Source organism: Lygodium microphyllum, chromosome 15, assembly GCF_053477565.2.
Source record: "Lygodium microphyllum isolate KBCC chromosome 15, Lygodium_microphyllum_v1.1.10, whole genome shotgun sequence".
Taxonomy (NCBI): Eukaryota; Viridiplantae; Streptophyta; class Polypodiopsida; order Schizaeales; family Lygodiaceae; genus Lygodium; species Lygodium microphyllum.
The window spans coordinates 17,389,778-17,408,573 of NC_141149.1; the positions used below are offsets into that span (position 1 = coordinate 17,389,778).

The 18,796-nt window shown below is 39.4% G+C and overlaps 1 protein-coding gene across 1 annotated transcript; it reads left to right on the forward strand.

The window, feature by feature from the left end:
• Window positions 1-1,753: 1,753 nt before the first annotated feature.
• On the forward strand, window positions 1,754-5,308 carry LOC148024299 (putative glucose-6-phosphate 1-epimerase). Its single transcript, XM_087693922.1, has 9 exons — window positions 1,754-2,130; window positions 2,322-2,515; window positions 3,295-3,369; window positions 3,454-3,510; window positions 3,592-3,749; window positions 3,989-4,120; window positions 4,235-4,337; window positions 4,472-4,574; window positions 4,759-5,308. The coding sequence occupies exons 1-9, from the start codon at window positions 2,094-2,096 to the stop codon at window positions 4,968-4,970; spliced, it is 1,071 nt and encodes a 356-aa protein (XP_087550048.1). The 5' UTR covers window positions 1,754-2,093; the 3' UTR covers window positions 4,971-5,308.
• The last annotated feature ends 13,488 nt before the right edge of the window (window positions 5,309-18,796 follow it).

The window sequence follows — 18,796 nt, forward strand, 5'->3', positions numbered from 1 at the left end:
GAGTGTAAATATAAGGAGGGGACGAGAGGGAGGGAGAGACTATTTTTACAAGGTAACTTGCTAAACTAATATTTATACAATAGGACGCCTTAAATTGTAGTCCAGTTTGTAAACCATGGTTCAATATTTGTTATTGATGGAAGAAATTCTTTTTAGAGCATGGGTGAAACAATGCCTAATCAAAAGATCATGTGGCGAGGTTGGGTGTTGAAAGGTGATCCCGATGTAGAGAAAACATTCATATGGAAATTCCCCATTCTTGCACAACTGAACAACCATTATTTCATTTTGCATGTGCACACCAAGACATTAGATGGGTTATAGATGAGTGAAAAGGAAAAGTGAGGTGATTGAGAAGTAGGGGTGATCTCATTCAACTTTTGGAAGAAGATGCTTTGGCTTTTTGCTTTATTTTGGCCTCTTAATGGTCAAGGCTCACTCACAAATTTGGATGTGCTATGTGTGTGTGTGTGTGTGTGTGTGTAAGCTAGATGTGGCCTCTCTCTTTCAATCATTGGATAATGAGGTTAGCTTGAGTATTTATGGTGACGACTTCAATAGTTTGCTATTTACTGTAAGTAAAATTTAGATTTCAGGGAAAAGTTTCAAATTTGAGGGTGAAAGATCAAAAACCTTGAATATAGCGATAGGAAAAGCTTTTAATTTGAGGGTGAAAGATCAAAAACCTTGAATATAGCGATAGGAAAAGCTCTTAATGTCACAAAAAATTAGATGCTAACTTACAACCAAGAAATGATGAGAGCCCCTTGGTTCTTATTGCGTGAGTAGGCGCACGTATGAATCCAATACACAGGGTTTATGGATGTGTCACCGATTTGTCTAAACCTTAACCTTAAAAGTTCGGGGGGGGGGGGGGGGGGGCAGGTGGACTCTGAACCGTGGGCGTACTAACGTCTCTCCCAAAGAAGATCCTGCTTCTTGTGGAGACTGCCCCCACTGAGACAGAGAGAGAGAGAGAGAGAGAGATAACAAAAGAGCAATGCTATTAAACCTTTTAGAGTAGGCGTCTCTCCCCCTTGCTTGTGTTTTGAAACACCGGCCACCTTTCCTTCTACTCCTAGACACACACACACACACACCCCCCCCCCCCTCTCTCTCTCTCTCTCCCTCTGCACCTCTTCCTCCTATATCTCTCCTTCCCATAACTAACAACAACCCACTCACACACACCCCTCTCTCTCTCTCTCTCTCTCTCTCTCTCTCTCTTTCTGCACCTCTTCCTCGTATATCTCTCCTTCCCATAACTAACAACAACCCACCTGCCTTGTCGTCCCGAGAAGCTCGAAAGGAAGCTTGTGACGAGAGAGAGAGAGAGAGAATCTCCTCTGTTTTTGTTTTGTAAGGTACGCTAAAAATTAAATGTTTTTCCTGCTTGCCTCTATCCTGTTCTATTGCTTCGTCCTTCAGTCACTCACCATTTGATAGATACAGCTCTCTCCCTCCCTCTCTCTTTCTTTCTCTCTTATAGACGAGTTGAATCACTTGCATTTTGTATCCGTTATTCTCTTCGCCCCCAACAGTACACTCAGTCAGGTGCCCTCTCCTCCCCTGTTTACTCATCGTCAAATGTCGCCAATTCGGCATTTGGGTTCTTATGCAATCACGAAAACCACGATTGGGTCGCTCTGAAACGGGGCAAATTTTTAATCAGAACTGTTCTAATTCCAATCCCCCACCCCAGCTTCATCGCACAGAATCCCCTGTTTCCCATCTGTCAATTTTCCTAAATTGGCAAACTTTGTAGTCTTATTCGAGTTGGAAATTTGATAGCATGGCATTTCTGGAACTGGAAACTTTTTGGAAATGTTGGAAAGTTGCAATCCTATCATCTTCAGTTATGAGCTCCATCATCATATACGAAGTGATGACAATTGGGTTCCACATTAAACTATCCCAATCCTTACTTGATTCTCACTGTGGAATCTTCAATTTGTGACGAAGAATCTGTTGGATTCTCTTTTGTGATCATAAAACGGATTCTTCTCTGCCGTGATTCATCGACATGAACCAAACGCTTTCTCTTTCTATCAAGGTTTTGTACCGCGGTTGAAAAATAGAGACACATCCGGAGAATGCCTAAAAGACCCAGATGGGAAATTTTGTCTTCCTGTATTGCCTGCTTACACCAATTATATGGTTCTAGTGGGCTACAATTTTAGATATAGCATGATAGATGATCCTGACAATTTATGTGTAACATGAGTGATGCATTAATGCTGATAGATGATGATGCAAATTCTAGATATTTGAATCAAACGATGATACATGATACTGAACAATCTGTTCTTGTTCATATTCAGGTTGCCATGCCGTAATCTCGTGCTCAAGACATAGCCTTGAAGAACAGATTGAGGAAGCCAATTCTGAAAGAGGCTGTGGGCTGTTGGACTTTGGTGATTGTTTCCCTATCTTTGCAATGCCAATGATGAAGGTGAAAGACGCCTCAGGCAGGGAGAAGATTGTCTTAAGAGAGCCACATGGATCGTCTGCAACAGTAAGTGATCGTACTCTGTCTCAACTGGTATATCAATCCTTCCCTTTGTCCAGCCACTTAAGATTAATCCTGACTCATGAAGCCCATCCTGAACTTCATCGCTAGAAGTTTTAGACGAATTCCCACTATAATTCCCACATTGTGAATTATGACAACAGCATGAGGGATCGCACCTTGCCGGGGCTAGCTAGGTATGCGATCCCTCCCTCACAGAGAAGCTCATGATGTTGAACTGTATAGGGGAAAACAAGGGAAAAGAGCCCATTTTCCCGTACTGGAAAATGCCAGAAACTTGTTGTGTATATATCCTACATCCCAATGTCGAGTATAAGGAAAGCAAGGAACTAATCTAAAATTGTTTTGCTTGTAATTCATGCATGGACATTTGTGGCAAATATGTGCAACCAGATGCATTTATTTTTGCTTTTGCGATCACATCTTACCTGGAAACCTGTTTTGGACAAATTCGAGCGAGTCCAGTATTGCTTGCTATTGCATTTCTTGTGGTCTGGAAATATCCCTTCATGATGCAATCATTTCTAGTTGCCGGTCGATTTCTGTTTTGCTTTTCTGCTTATTCTGTTCAGAGATTCAAACGGACATCTATATACAAAATGGGCAAACTCCCTATGATGATCGGATAGTTCATTGAGGGCCTTCAGCTATAATAATACTGATACAATGACTCTAAAACCTCATTTCCTGCATTAGGGGGGGTTTTCGCACAATGAAAGGAAGCAAAGATTCGATGTATTGAACCTCGAGGTGCATTGTGGCAGGTGAACTTGTATGGAGCTCATGTCACATCCTGGAAAAATGATTGTGGAGATGAGCTTTTGTTTTCAAGCAGCAAGGTAAGGGGAATGCACTGTGCATGAGTTACTAGATTTGAAGATGCTGTAGGGAGTGTCTGAGACCAATTCTGTGTGTGTGAGCAGCTTAGTCCAAGGCCCTTGAGAGGAGGCAGGGGAGGCATTGCCATTTGTTTTCCTCAGGTATTATTCTTTCTCAGTTTGTTGGGGGTGACCTGTGTTTCGCGTCCATGAAAACCTCACCCTCTGTTGTTTTTATTTCAGTTTGGACATCTCGGGCCTTTTGAGCAGCATGATTTTGCCAGGAATCGAGCATGGAGCATTGACCCAAACCCTCCACCTCTCCCAACATATGGAAACAGGGCTTTTGTGGACTTGCTTCTGAAACCTTCCGATGAAGATTTCAAGATATGGCCCCACAGGCATGCCTCTTATACACCTTCTACAGTAACTGTTTTCATCCTGCCTTATTAGAATCCCCAGACTTCTTATCTGTGTTTAAATGGCATAATCAATGTTGCTTCATTCGCTTTCCGAGGCAAACTCGTGTCGCATGAATAGCCAGTCATAGCTGCTGCAAAGAATGTGTTTAATAGCATACAAGGGTAAATACTCTCTTACAAATTTCTGATGTTAGTGGTGCTTTGTTTGGGTTGCACAGCTTTGAGTTCCGCCTTCGAATTGCACTAGGAGCCGGGATGCTAACCCTCATTTCAAGGATTAGGAATATGGACAGCAAACCTTTCATGTTTACCTTTGCCTTGCACACTCATCTTTCAGTTTCCGACGTAAGGTGTTGCTCTTGTACAATGGCTGTGCTGTGATCTTTTAAGAATGCTTTGCAACTCATTAATGTATTTGTTCTAAAGCAAAAGCAAACTGATAACGATGATGGTTTGCATATCAGTGAAGTACGAGTGGAAGGACTGGAAACATCAGATTACTTTGATAATTTGAGGAGGAAGGAAAGGTTCACAGAACAAGGTGATGCTATTACATTTGATGAAGAGGTAATACCTGCAATGCTATAACACTTTTGGTTTGTAATGCTAAACCCAGTGTGTATGCAATCTGCTAGTTATTAACTCAGTTTTGAGTATTTGACAAGTTCTTTTGTTGATATTAGTTTTAACTCCCTTTGCAGATAGATAGAGTCTATCTAAGCACCCCTACAAAAATTGCCATCATAGATCATGAGAAGAAGAGAACTTTTGTGCTCAGGAAAGATAGTGGACTTCCTGATGCAGGTCCATCTGACAACCATTCATTATGCTTCTTCTTCTTCTTTTCGGAGGCATTATGCCTCTTTCTTATATTTTTTCCTTGTAATGTAGCCACTCTTATTAGAAGATCTGATTAAGGTATGGTCCTGTTTAAGGAACTTTTATCTGTAAACAACATCACCAGTTGTTTCTTTTTTACCTTTTGCAGTTGTGTGGAATCCATGGGACAGAAAATGCAAAATGATTAGTGATCTCAGTGATGACGATTACAAGCGTATGGTTTGCGTAGATGGAGCAGCCATTGAAAAACCGATTTTTCTGAAACCTGGAGAAGAATGGAGAGGGCGTCAAGAACTGTCGGCAGTATCATCGAGCTATTTCAGTGGCCAATTGGACCCTGCCAAAGTTTTGAGTGGTTAAAACTCAATTGGCAGAGTACAATGGAATTCATTCACTGGCCCCTGCCCTTGATCTCTGATAACATTCACAACCCACTCCAGAATGTGTCAGGAGAGAGACTGAAGGGTTGGTTACTCAGAACCAAACAGAGCAAATGCAATGCAGATTTGGCTTGCCCTGCCTGTGTGTGGTAAGAAATGCTGAATGCCTTGTAGACTCAGGCATGTAATGTATTGCTTGCTTACTACTGGATGTAGTTGCTACTCTTGGGAGTTTTAAATCAAGACAGCTTTTGTTTGCCCCTATAGCATGTGGTCAACCACAATCATATAATATGACATAACCCCATTATTTTTGCCTGTTCCTTTGCCATTTCAATGTCACCAATGTTTTGTGGTCTTGTGGACTGCTGTGCAAAAGAAACTGAACTCAGTGTGCATGGGAACAGAGGTTTAGTGTCACGCAAACGGAAAATTCACCTCAGTACTTCGAGGTCTTTGGTTTCTTCCTACCATGGTGTAGTGGGTTGCCAATGTCTTTACCTTGATACTAGTACCCTTGGACATTGCTTAGGGCTAGGTATAGAAGAACACTTCCATAATATCCTCCCAACAAACAACTCAATCTCTTAGTCATTGAGGATACGTTTGTTCAAGGATGTGTAAGTAAGGATTGTAATGGTCAGCTGCCAAAAAAGAAAGATTGGATACTAGATTGATGCTATGTGAAAAAGGATTGGGATGGTTAGCTGCCAAAGGAGAAATAAGTGGGACACTAATTACATGAGAGGGGTTTTGTATAAGAATGCAAATCATACCGTTCTCTTTAAATGCAACAGAAACAGAGTCTTAGGATGACAACAAAAGGCATAGTTTTTGCATTTTTTGGCAATGCAAGTGTCTATTAGGGTGGTTACACATTGAGTGACGTATGCCGCCAACCCCTGCCCAAATTGCACACATGCACTTTTTGAAATTGGGAGTAGACATGGGCACAATACCTGTATACACCAAAAGGACATACTTGTCAAAAAAATGGCAATAGTAGACATACATTTCTTTTTATTAGCTCCACATGCCAAAAGTGTATTATTGCCCATCTCTTTGTAAAGTGGGTGGGGGAGGCTCCCCTCCAAAAGGAGAGGGGGGAAGGGGAATTCCACCAATTTAGCAAGTAAACAACAATGACCTATTACTCTCCATTCTGTAAAGGAGAATGGATGCGCGACCCCTAAATAAACACTTCGATTAGATAACTTGTGACAACACGGGCACTTAGTGTGTACCCAACCTTACACATTGTTTTTCAAAATGGTAGCTAAGAGCAAACTTTGCCTTACATGAAAGCCCTCTTAGTTAGTGAGCAAAACCCTATGCCAAGTTGTAACTCGAACATAAATAATGTTCTGGAGAGAGAGGAAATACCAAGAGTCATCACTAACATGGTCAATCATTTTAAGTATACATCATCTATCAAGCATGTGACTAAGTAGCCAATAAGAGGGCCATTATATACTTGCCAACTAGTCACAAGTTAGAGTGGGCAATCATGTGATACCTAGGTGGTGTTGCACACTTGACCTTTGTAATCTTCATGCCTTTTGAGCCCTCCTTTTATAGGGCTTGTTGTGACCTTTCATTCAGTAACCCTTGATCTTTCATTGTGATGATCTTTCAGGCTTTCATTATCTTGACCCTTTCAATTCATAATCCTTGATCTTTCATTCCCATGAACCTTTATGTTTCATTGGCTTGACCCTTCATTGTGATTTCTGCATGTTTCACAAAACAATGGATTGAATAAGATTCATAAAGCTAGTGTCCTTGATGCCTCTAACCGTTTTTGTCTTATTTCTTCTTTGTTAAAGCACTCTCACGGTTGAGAAGTTCAAATAATTATTAAATGGTAAAATAAGCCTTTCATTAAAGATTTATTCCCCTTCCTCCTATGTACTTCTAAATGCACACAAAGTTTGTATGTATGGTTACCCTCAAGGATTAAGGTGTTAATATGTTGTCAAACAAGAAGAATGAATATAAGTCTATCCTATATCCACCATCTTTTGTCAATGCTCTCAATATCTACACAATACAACTTGCACGTAATGAGACCTTTTCCCACTTGGTTAGACATTGCAACCTATGAATCCTTCTTTTAAATGTAAAGGGCAAGTTATGCACTTGTCATGATCATAGTATAGCTCCAATTCTTGCATGTGAGCACACTAAATATACTAGGATCATTAGAAATTTTAATTATCATAATCTACATTTTATTCAATTAAAGTCCAAATACATCCATACTTTTCCAAGTCACAAAATGCTCTCTCTCTCTCTCTCTTGCCCACTCTCACCGACTCTATTTGGGATATACATTGATGAGATAGCAGAGTTTATTCAACAGCGAGCCAGTGGAGGTATAGATCTCAGTGGAGACACAGTTCATATCTTACTATATGCAGATGACATTGTGTTGGTCTTAGATTCAGCTCAGGGATTACAGCAGCATTTATTAGCATTGGATGATTTTTGCATACAGAGAGGCATGATAGTGAACCTTGGTAAAACCAAGGTTCTTATATTCCATACATCAGCTCAGATACGCAGACAGAGTATTTTCATGGCAGCAGGAGGGAGTATTGAGGTCACTGGATCATATGTATATTTGGGAGTCACCTTTACAGCAGCTTCAGGGATTTTCTCGATGACACAGGCAGCTCGTGACCGCCTCACTAGAGGATACTCAGCATTGGCTCTTATGGAGCAACAGTGTCATCAGGCACCTTTCCAGGAGCCCCGCACCAAGGGGTGGCTCTTTGATACTCTAGTCACTCCAGCACTGATGTATGGAGCAGCTATATGGGGGCCAGGCCTTGCGGATTATGTATGGACATTGATGGAGAGACCTCAGGTGATCATGATATCTAGTTGATTCGCAGCAAGGCCTCAGTCCCACATGACATTGTGCGAGCAGAGCTTGCCACACCGCCCATGCTAGTCGAGGCATTATTTCAGACAGTCTGCTTCCTACACAGATTTCAGGATATGGACAGAGATCGCATTGCATACAGAGCATATATGGCATCTCAAGAGATGGCTCGAGCGGGGGATACCACATCATGGTATGCACAGACTAGAGCTTGGTTTGACAGACATGGGGTGGACATTGATAGACTCCCACCTCTTCTATATGATACTCAAGCTCCCACTTACACCCTCTCTCTCTCTCTGAGAGGAACAGAGTCATCAGACAGGAGATATGGCATATTTATATACAGAGGACATGGGTCAACCCTGCACAGCCACTGCCATCGAAGATGGCACATTATTATACATAGTTCTTGAGCATATCAGAGCAGGGATTCATAGAGATTCCGAGATATATGCAGATCTATATGCCACATCGATTGAGAGTTCTTATTGGACAGCTCAGGGTATCATCACATCAGCTTATAATTGAGAGTGGCAGAGCCAGTGGCATCCTACGGGAGGAGAGGATATGCCCCCTTTGCAGATCAGAGATGGAGAGTGAGGAGCATTTTATTCTCAGATGCCCGGCATACTCAGAGTTGAGATCTAGATACACATTGAGCAACTCACTTCAGGGATGTATGACTGATATGGATCAGAGATCATTTGGTCGTTTTCTGGGAGAGGCATGGCACATCAGAGAGCAGAGCACACAGCGGGTCCCAGTCAGAGAGGGGCCCACCTAGACGACTATTACACAGTTCTTTCAGACATACAGAGTGAGAGCTACTGTACCAACCTCCAGCCAGACCTCCGGGCTCACACTACAGCAAGCTGAGGACCAGCGTACCTGACGCTGCACGAGGATCCGTGGGTTTCGGACCCCACAGCCACACTGACAGGAGATCAGGAGGATTCTTGATCTACATCGACAGCAGACTAAGATCCGACGACACTCAACACATTGGATCTCAGATCTGTAGTTGCTCTTTCTCCACCGCCGATGTACCACATCCTGCATCCAGGAGGGATCACCTACTATTAGCGACTTCGACGACTGCTACTACATCCCAGGATAGTATATCTCCCTGCATCTGTTACATATACACATCGCACCACTTTATCACAGCTGACATTTGTTCCCCTTTTGTAGCCATTATGTGGAGTACCATAGCTACATACGCGCATACACATACACGACACTTATCACACTCACAGCACCGTATTTTCAGTTTCTAGTTTTTAGCTTTTCATTCAGCACTTTTATTTTGGATAGCTGGACCTCATCAGTTGTATCACAGTTTGTCTCATAGGCCAGTTTTGGTCTTTAGAAGACGTTAATATAACTTTCTTTCTTTCTTTCTTTCTTTCTCTCTCTCTCTCTCTCTCTCTCTCTCTCTCTCTCTCTCTCTCTCTCTCTCTCTCTCTCTCTCTCTCTCTCTCTCTCTCTCTCTCTCTTTGTGTGTGTGTGTGTGCACGCGCGCGCATGCACGCTTACATGAGTGCTTGTGCACTCGGCATGCACACACACTCATGCAAGCACACCCGGTGTGCTAGAGAAAGTGAAGATAACAATTATTTCATGTGGTCATAAACAAACGCACCATGCAAGCACACACCATGTGCTTGCATGCATGTGCTTGCATGCATATGCGTGCATGCTGAGTCATTAATAAAATGTGCATAAAATGTGCTTGCATGAGTGTGCTTGCATGCATGTGCATGCATGCATGTGCGTGCATGCTGAGCCATTAATAAAATGTCCATAAAAAGTGTGTTTGTTTATGACCACATGAAATAATTGTTATCTTTGCTTTCTCTAGCGCATGAACAACTTTAATCAAGGATATATCATCAACACTTTCTTACATTCTCATTTTATAAAATGCAAACTCAGTACTTAGTGACGAATGAGATTGTTTCTGTCCACACTTCACAAGCAGTAGCCAATTCGGGACTCCATAAGAATTTGCATGAATAAATTGATGCTCTATTTTTGCACAAGGATATTTATACATGCTCATTTCACAAAAGATTAAAAGGTTCACCTTTAAAAGAATCCCAAATATTTTTTGTAAAAGGGTCACCACCATCAAATGTTCATCATGGGCCATTGAAGCAACTTCACACCAACATGGTAGGGAGATGGTAGGTTTAAGATGTAATGCAAGATATGGGGGAGTTGTCCACAATTGATGCTACAATCCTGTTGGCCACCTCCTCCCCTTATCCCATATAGGAACTCTCGTTCAAATGGCAATCTTACACTTGCCCAAGCATCATCAAATATCATCGTATCCCATGCAAGAATGGACTACTGTAGAGCGTGGGTTGCAAGATGCAATAGTTGTGGGAAGGTCACAAAGACCACACTTCGAGGGTAGCAAGGCTAGATAGGTGCTACCTCAATAATTCCGAATTGTGGACTAGCTTTATACATTCAATACCCTTATATATTTTCTATAATACCTATGTTGTTATATTCTCACTAATCATATGGCAAGATTATTTCATATGAAATAGTTTTTCTTACGCAAACATATTTCAAATGAAAGAAATATTTCATACAAAATATACACTCCCTTATACAAACAAAAGCTTTCAACTAATAATTCATTTGTACAAAAGACTTAAATCATCGTAATTTTACCTCTACATCACCATGGTTCTCATAGTTCTACTTTTCCATGGTAATTTTTTATTATTAAATCTTTTAAATTAATATAATGTATTTATTTGTTTTTATTTAAGTAATTAATATTTAATCATGCAGTTGATGACGCCAGATACTAGTAATAACTTGGTGCTAATTGTCTATATCCTACACAACATGTTTAGGATTACGAACCAATATATATTAAGAATGAGAAAAATATTCAATTCTAGTAATTGCACGTTGGTACCAGTTTACATGTATTATGCACCAATGTATAGGGTTTAAAATGAATATGTGTTAGGATAGTAACACCTTGGTGTCAAGTAACATGTATCTTTCACCAATGTGTCTAGAATTAGAAAAAAGTTTATTTCCTAAGGTGATATAAGAAAAAACTTAGATTGATGCAATACACTTGCCCCTTGCACCATGTAAAGAATGAGGTGAAAGTTTCTTTATAAACCATGTTTAGAACAAAGTGAAAGTTTTTTCACAAATTATGTTTAGCATGCTTGCATTAGTGTACTTGGGTTAGAAATATCCCAGGAATTAGTGCTTAATATATATATCATAAATGATATAGACATTTGTATATAACAATCCTCAACAATTTGCTTATGAGATTCTGAATTATTCACTTGTGACAATTACCTTAATAGAAATAAAAATCAATATGATGAACAAATAAATAATTATGACTAGTAAATAGAAAGTAATAGATATTTATTAGTTATCAATAATTATTTTAATAAATAGCTACATTATTTAATTTAAAATTCAATTCAATTTCTTGTACATATTTTTAGGTCTCTTCAACACACACTTGTGAAAAGTGCAAAGAGAGAGAAATGCTCACAAAACATGAGCACAAAGCTTTCACTACCAGTAAAGTCATTAGAAGAATGGTGAGCATGCAGAAAGAGGACTTTGCTGGTTACTTTCAAAGTGTTGATGTGTTCAAGACCTTCGTACAACACTTGGTCAACCAAGGATATAAGGAGATATGCAATTGCATCATTTATGTGTGGATATTCATATATGAGGTTTGGCACATGTTAGGAAATAACAAGTCACAAAGCTATGGAGAACATATAAGCAGACTAGGCCCATCTCTATTCTTGTAGTTGTTGATCAATGTCTAGATCTAATAAGTCAAAGAAATCATGCCACCTTACACAAAGCATTCATTCATCGATAATATGCACAAGAGAAGCATATAGTGCCACGTGAATGAAGCATTAGTATGGAGGGTAGGAAACCACCTTTAAGTAAAGTTATAGAAGTTGAAGACATTTGGTCACACAAGGGACCCAACCCACTTTACACAAACCCCAAGATTTTGTCAACGTATCAAATTTATCATTCTCGTGCTTTTCCATTATTAGACAATGAGGTTCAAGCATGGTTCAGGTCAAACAAAGGCTTTTTGAATGAGACATATTTTCAAAGAACAATCGGAGTGCTCTCGTTGGAAGCACAAGTCGTATACGAAAGTGTGCATATAAACTTTCACTATCCTAGTATCCTTTGTTGTCTAAGACAAGCTTTATGTAATCGTGAGGGATATCTAATACTTCTACTTTGTCAAATGGCTCAAATATTCAACATTAGTTGGATATGGCCAATTCCAAGAGAAATCCAAATATTTTACTCCTTAATCACTTTGTAGACCTCCTACTCCAAAACAAGTTTATTTGAAGAATAAATTCATTAAGTAAAACTACTACTATGCTAAGTTTCACCTTGACCCTAAATTGGTCTACTTAAAAATAAATTCATCAAGCTCCTTGAAACATATTTTTAAATTTTATAATTTAACTTTTTAAAAAATAACTTCAAATTTATTTTACTTTACATTGATGTTAAACCTATTAAAATAACTTTACTTAATTTAGTTAAAATCTAACTTAAATCTATGTTACGTGACTATTTAAAGCTAAGTATAAGTTTCTTTAATTTATTAAATATCGTTGTATTATACTCTATATTTTTGGATCATTGTATAATAGTCATGTATTTTTAGAATTATATTAATCATGTGTTTGTATTAATGCAACCTAGGTGTAGGCCTCCACACTAAGGAACTAGACCCTAAGGGCAACTTGGAAAGGTATGTGGATGAAGTATGTTAACCACAAGAAGTAAGCAGTGTGCAATATGCAAGTAAGCACAAGGAAGGAGCCTAATTTTTCAGAGTGCTAGCCACAACATAATGTCCATGGAGCACTTGCATCTCTGAATTTTCAAAAGGTTGCAACAATTGTATTAATTCATCATGTAAATCTGCAAGTTGGGCATGATCTTGTGCAATTTATAACAATAGCATAGGCTCTAAAGATGAAAAACGGCAAAGATTCTAGTTTGTGCTCACCATAGGAAAAGCATGCAACCAGTCTTGAGGCCCAAAAGTGGGCTAGATGCCCAAGAGGGATGGAGAAACCCTAACCCTAAAAAAGTGTTTAAAAAGGATGAGAATGAATAGAGCAAGCTATTCATGTGTGTGCAAATTTTGTGCACTTGGCTTCTTGCTTTCTTTGTGAGTGAGAGGGTGAGGGTGAGAGCAAGAGATTGAGAGCAAGAGAGTGAGAGAGTGAGATTGAGGGACCAAGAGGGTGAAGCTCTACTATTATTCTCTCCTAGCACTCTCTCTTGCCATACCCATGCTCATTCTTTCACATGTGGAGGCTATAGAGGGTTGAGGGACGAAGACACACTCACTTGAGTCATTGAGCTTGTGTGTGCGTCCATCATGGTTGGTGGTATGCTACACAATGCTCACTACAAATAGGTTTTGACCCATGTGTGATTGACCATGTACGAGATAGCCCAAGGACTTCATGCGTTGAAGCTTCAAAAATAATAGAAGTGTGTCCAATGGTCCCAAGACATTGAGTGCATGTTGCCCAACAAAGTGATTGCCTTTTCCAAAGCTTTGATAAGAATAAAGCTTGAGGAGATGGCCAAACGTTGATGGAGTAGCAAGATTTAGAAAGCAATTATTGTAGTGTCTTATTATTGTTGCATGCAACTTGATTCTATAGGCATTATTGATCAGCACTGAGCATTTCCTTAGGTTGTAGGAAAAGGCTAGGGTGGAAGCAGCCAAAGTGTAGGTAAGTTCTAGGTGGGATGTTTATGGTGAAGCTCAAGGATCTAAATTTTTATTCAACACCTCAATAAATAAATAGAAAAATGAGACTTTGTTAAGCACTAAAGATGAGGTAGACAACATCCTCTCAACTAACATAGAAATAGTTGAGACCTTTGATAGATTCCTTTTGGGCCTAATAAACACACTACCTAAGAAGGGAGAAGTTGTTCATTCGAAGGTAGAGCAACACCTTGTCACAACACACTCCAAGGTACTAACTAAGAAATCCTTAGGCCTTTCACTGAGCTTGAATTGTAATTTTTGGTCAAAAAGATGAATGTTAAAAAAGTCCTCGGTCCCGATGTCATGCAAGTGGAGTTTTTTATCAATGCTTCTGTGATGTACTAGCAGCATACCTATGTAGGCTACTAAATAATTTCAAGGAGAAGGGTGACGTATCTAGCTTGGTGAATAAGTATTTAATCAAATCAATCCCTAAGTCTACGAGTCAAACAAAATGTAGCGGCCACAACCCCTCACCATGTTGAACATAGCATACAAAGTCATGGCCAAAGCCCTAGGCTCTAGAGGATTAAATTCATGTTACTTGATCTTACACCCCTACTAGTATGAATTCATTCATGGCTGCAAAATACAAGACCAAATCTTAAATCTTCTCACTTTGATTGATTGGGCTCTTAACCAAATGGAAGGTATATGCTCATAACATGGATTTTGAAAAAACTCATGATAAAGTCTAGTGGGCTTTTATGATACAAGTACTCAAGAGGATGGATTCAGAGGAGGCTTTTATGCGATGGTCAACCCCCTCTTTTGAAATGCTTCAACAAGGATTTCCATCAATGGCCATCTCTCCAAAGGGTTGCAACTGCAACACTCAATGATAATGGTGCCCACTAGTCCTCCCTACTCTTTACAATAGCCACAAAAGGACTCATTTATGTTGTGCATGAGAAAATGGAGCAACAAATTATCAAAATTCCTAATAATTGCCGCAATTCAAACTTGGTGGCAATGGAGAAGAGGACTTGTACCATGAGTTCTCACTCACTTCTAGTTTAAATTAGTTTAAGTAGGGATGCTTTATTTGGGGTGGGAGGATCTAGCAAGCTGGATTAGCATGTTTGGCTTCAAACAAATTAGCAAGATCTATTAGTATGTTGGTCTTCAAACAAATCAACCCTAGCATAGTGGTGCATTCTCAACTACCTAATTGGAATAGGAGCCACAATGGCTCAAAAGTTTGAGTGGTTGTTAGCCAAGTTCAAGCCATAGCTTCATAAATCGAGGGGCTAGTAATGGAGTATGGTTGGCAAATAAGTAGTGGTTTTTTAAAGCATCCTAATATCTTACAATCTCTATGTTGTACCTGTTTATGCCTTTGCCAACTCATCAAGCTAGAAAAATTATTGTGTGAATACCTATGGAGTTACAAGGATTTCAAGAAGAAGGCAACAATATGCTAGGAGTAGGTGATCACGCCCAAGAGTACGAGGGGCTTGGCATCAAATCATTGAAGGCCAAATTTGATTGAGTGTTATTCGCATCCTTGAAGAGAATCAAATAAGGGAGACTATGGAGGTAATGGCCATGAACATTATTCAAATCGGCTCATGTGACTATCCCTAAGTTTAATTGCAAATTCATATAGGAAGATAAGTTCTCTGCTTCTAAATTAGAACTGCTAATTAAGGGGTTAGATTAAATCAAAGCATTAGTGGATAGCCGAAGAAGAATCATGGAACAAGATAAGTGGGATGGTGATAGTTGGGGTGACCCCTCACTCATGCAGTCCATCTGGACATTTAACAATGATTACACTCCTTTATTAGATTGCCCCTAACTCACTAATCAAATAGCACCCAAAGTAATCAAGAAATGGATGGACCTTCCTAATCCCAAACAATTGGAGTGGAAGCAAGAAGACACCATCCACCTATTTTGGGAATGTCAGCACTACACAAAGATCCATAAGGCATTTGAGAAGAAAATGGAAAAAGGGGGGTTGCACTACACAATCCAATGCAAACTAGCTATGGTTGATGATAGTTCTTGTTTGGTCAATAATGGTGGCATTAGTCATGGGTAGTTAGTTTGAGCTCCACTCCAATTGAACATTAGAATGGCATTTTCATTCATGTAGTTAACTAGATCCCAAGGCTCATATTTAGATTCTCAAAAGGATCCCCCAATGTAAGCTTTAAACGTGGCATCCGTCAACTTCTTGCCTGGGTGGCAATTTTCCTACTAATTTGGCTTGAAAATATAGAAAGATTGGGTGAAGGCCCTTTATATAGGTAATTGGATTACATAAAGGAAAATAGTGGCAAAAATGTTGCACTGTATGAAGGATCATCAAGACAAGACTTAGAATTTGTACTTGAAATTTAAAAGTTTCAAGAGAAGGCTTTCCCTATGGTTTACAACCATTGTTGCTACTTAGTAAATGGGATATTAGCTATATAAAGCCATTTCTTTTGGAGTCAAACAATCATCATTCCTATGCTTAACTAGTTTGTAAGCATTGCCAAGTTAATCTTACTCTTATCCGAAGAGGATTGGATATAACTAGTAAACATTTGCTACTTGTGATGCTTGAGGATCTCAAAGGATGACATGGCTCTTTTACACCATCCTATGTGCAATGCATTTTTTGATATGGTAGAATGGACTTCATCAACACCCATAATACATGTTAGTTCTATAAAACCTCTTTTAAATATGATACATAATTTATGTTATGTTCATTGAATTGTTTAAATAATTAAAGGATAACAAGCCAATGTTTGTTGAGATTGATGAATATGTTTCCTATGCTTAAAGCTACAATAAACATATTTCTTATGTTTTCCACATAAAGTAGCACTAAGTGAGACCATTGTCCCTTGAATTGCTCAAGAAGTTGATGGAGTTACATGGAGCATGGAGAATGCATAGAGAGAGAGAGAGAGAGAGAGAGAGAAAGAGAGAGTGTGTGTGTGTGTGTGTGTGTGTGTGTGCGCACGCGCGCACGTGCGCGCACTGCATCATTGTAGATGCCTCAATAGCTCTCTTGTGTTGTGAACAACATTGTATTATCTTATTTCTTAATGCAAAAATAATGAGTGTGTACATATATAGTTAGGGTTAGTGAGTGAGATGGATAGCCAGTCATATTGTTACCCCAAAACCCTCCCACTTAAAGGCCAATGTATCTTTAAGATAGATAAAAAAATAAAATAATATGTGAAGTATCCTTAGTCGATGCCCCATCAACTCTCAGCAATGTGCTAACTTCTCAAAAGGCGGACTCTTAGTGATAAAGTCTATAGCATTTTCATTTACATGCATTTTGACCAACCCAATGCACTTGTCCTCTAGCAACTAATAAATGAAGTGATACTTCGCTTACATGTACTTGTTGTTCACATAGAACACAAGATTCTTTGCTAGTATAATGGCACTTTGGCTACCACTTTGCAAAAACTACATGTCTTCTTCAAGGTCCAAATCTCCCACTAGATAATTAAGCCATAGAGCTTCTTTGCATGTCCTTGTGGCTATTACATGCTCTATGTTATATGTACATAATGCCACTCATTTTTGCAAATGAGATATCCATGAGATTGCACCACAATAAAAGGAAAAGATATATCCTATGGTTGACTTTCTATTGTCAATATTCCTTGCATAATCTACATCTATGTACCCAAATACACCATTCCTACTCCTACCAAAGCATATAGATATATCCCTTGTACCACTCAAGTACCTCAAGATGCCTTTCGATGCCTGCCAATGTTTCTTGCTAGGATTTGACGAGTAGTATCTCCTCATGACTCCCACTACAAATACAATGTCAAAGTGAGTAGCAATCATGGAATACATGAGATTACCATGCATGATGCATAAGGAAGGACCTTTGGTCTTTTAACCTTTTTCATATCAAATTTGGGGCAATCATCAATACTGGAGGGAATAGAGTACTTATTGCCTTCCCCCCTCCATATTGGACTTACATAATATTATAGGACCGAATAGAGTAATCTCTCTATTCTATTGTTGATTATGCTCATACAAAGAATGCAATTGGCATGTCCCAAATCCTTAGAGTAATATCTTTGTTCCATTGTTGATTATGTGCATGCCAAGAATGTGGTTGGCATGTCCCAAATCCTTTATCTCAAAGGTTTCCATTACATTTTTTCTTTAGGGAATCAATCTCATACGAGTAGGTGATGGTGATGCTCTAGCAAAGCAAAACTAGAACCTACATCATCCTCAACAACACATATTTCTATTGTTTATGCTGCAATTGTAGCTTTCAAAATCCTATCATGACATTTTTTCCTCAAAGATTAAAAAATACATTTGTTCAACATGGCACTATTGTGAGAAGGCACATGAGATGATCAATTGTGCATTATTATAAGGCATGAGGAATTATTATAGCCAAATACTCAACTATGTTAATCATTGTTAACCCTCAAATGAACAAGGTGGAAAATCTGGAAAATCTAAAGCAAAAGACAAAGGCCAAGGCAAAAGTGAAACGGAAGATGAAGGCATGCCAAGAAAAATATGGAAACACAAGAAGTGCAGAAAAGTCCTAAATAAAGGAAAAAGGCACACAAGAAAAAGTGCAAATCAATACTTTTGTAAAAGAGAGCAAACGCATCATGATTTAATTTAAAGAGCGTCGGGCTCTCACCTGTGCAATTTGTAATGGTAGATAAACGGTAGGAAGGAAGCTAGGAAAATAGGAAGACAATGGGAAAAAGGGCCTAGGCCACAGCCGGCCATGTAAAAAATAGGATAAGGGGATGACCGCCCAAAAGGGATTTAGGGTTTTTGTATATAAAGTTGAAAAGTGAATGAGAAGCTCATTCTTGTGTGTGGCCAAAAGGAGCTCTCTCCTTTTTCTTCTTCTTCTTCTTCTTCTTGCTTGCTTGCTTGCTTGAGCTTGTGCTTGAGAGAGGGAGTGTGAGAGTGTGAGGGAGTGAGTGTGTGAGTGTGTGAGGGTGAGGGACCGGGGAGGAGAAGCTCTCCATCTTCTCCTCTCTTCTTCTCTTCTCTTCTCTTCGCTTGTCTTGCTCATGGCAATGGAGCTTGGAGTGTGGAGCTTGAGGAT

Coding starts and splice junctions, on each gene's coding strand:
- LOC148024299 (XM_087693922.1), top strand. CDS start 2,094: ATGCCTAAAAGACCCAGATGGGAAATTTTGTCTTCCT. Junction 2,516..3,294: donor CACATGGATCGTCTGCAACA/GTAAGTGATCGT, acceptor GCATTGTGGCAG/GTGAACTTGTATGGAGCTCA. Junction 4,338..4,471: donor CTATTACATTTGATGAAGAG/GTAATACCTGCA, acceptor CTCCCTTTGCAG/ATAGATAGAGTCTATCTAAG.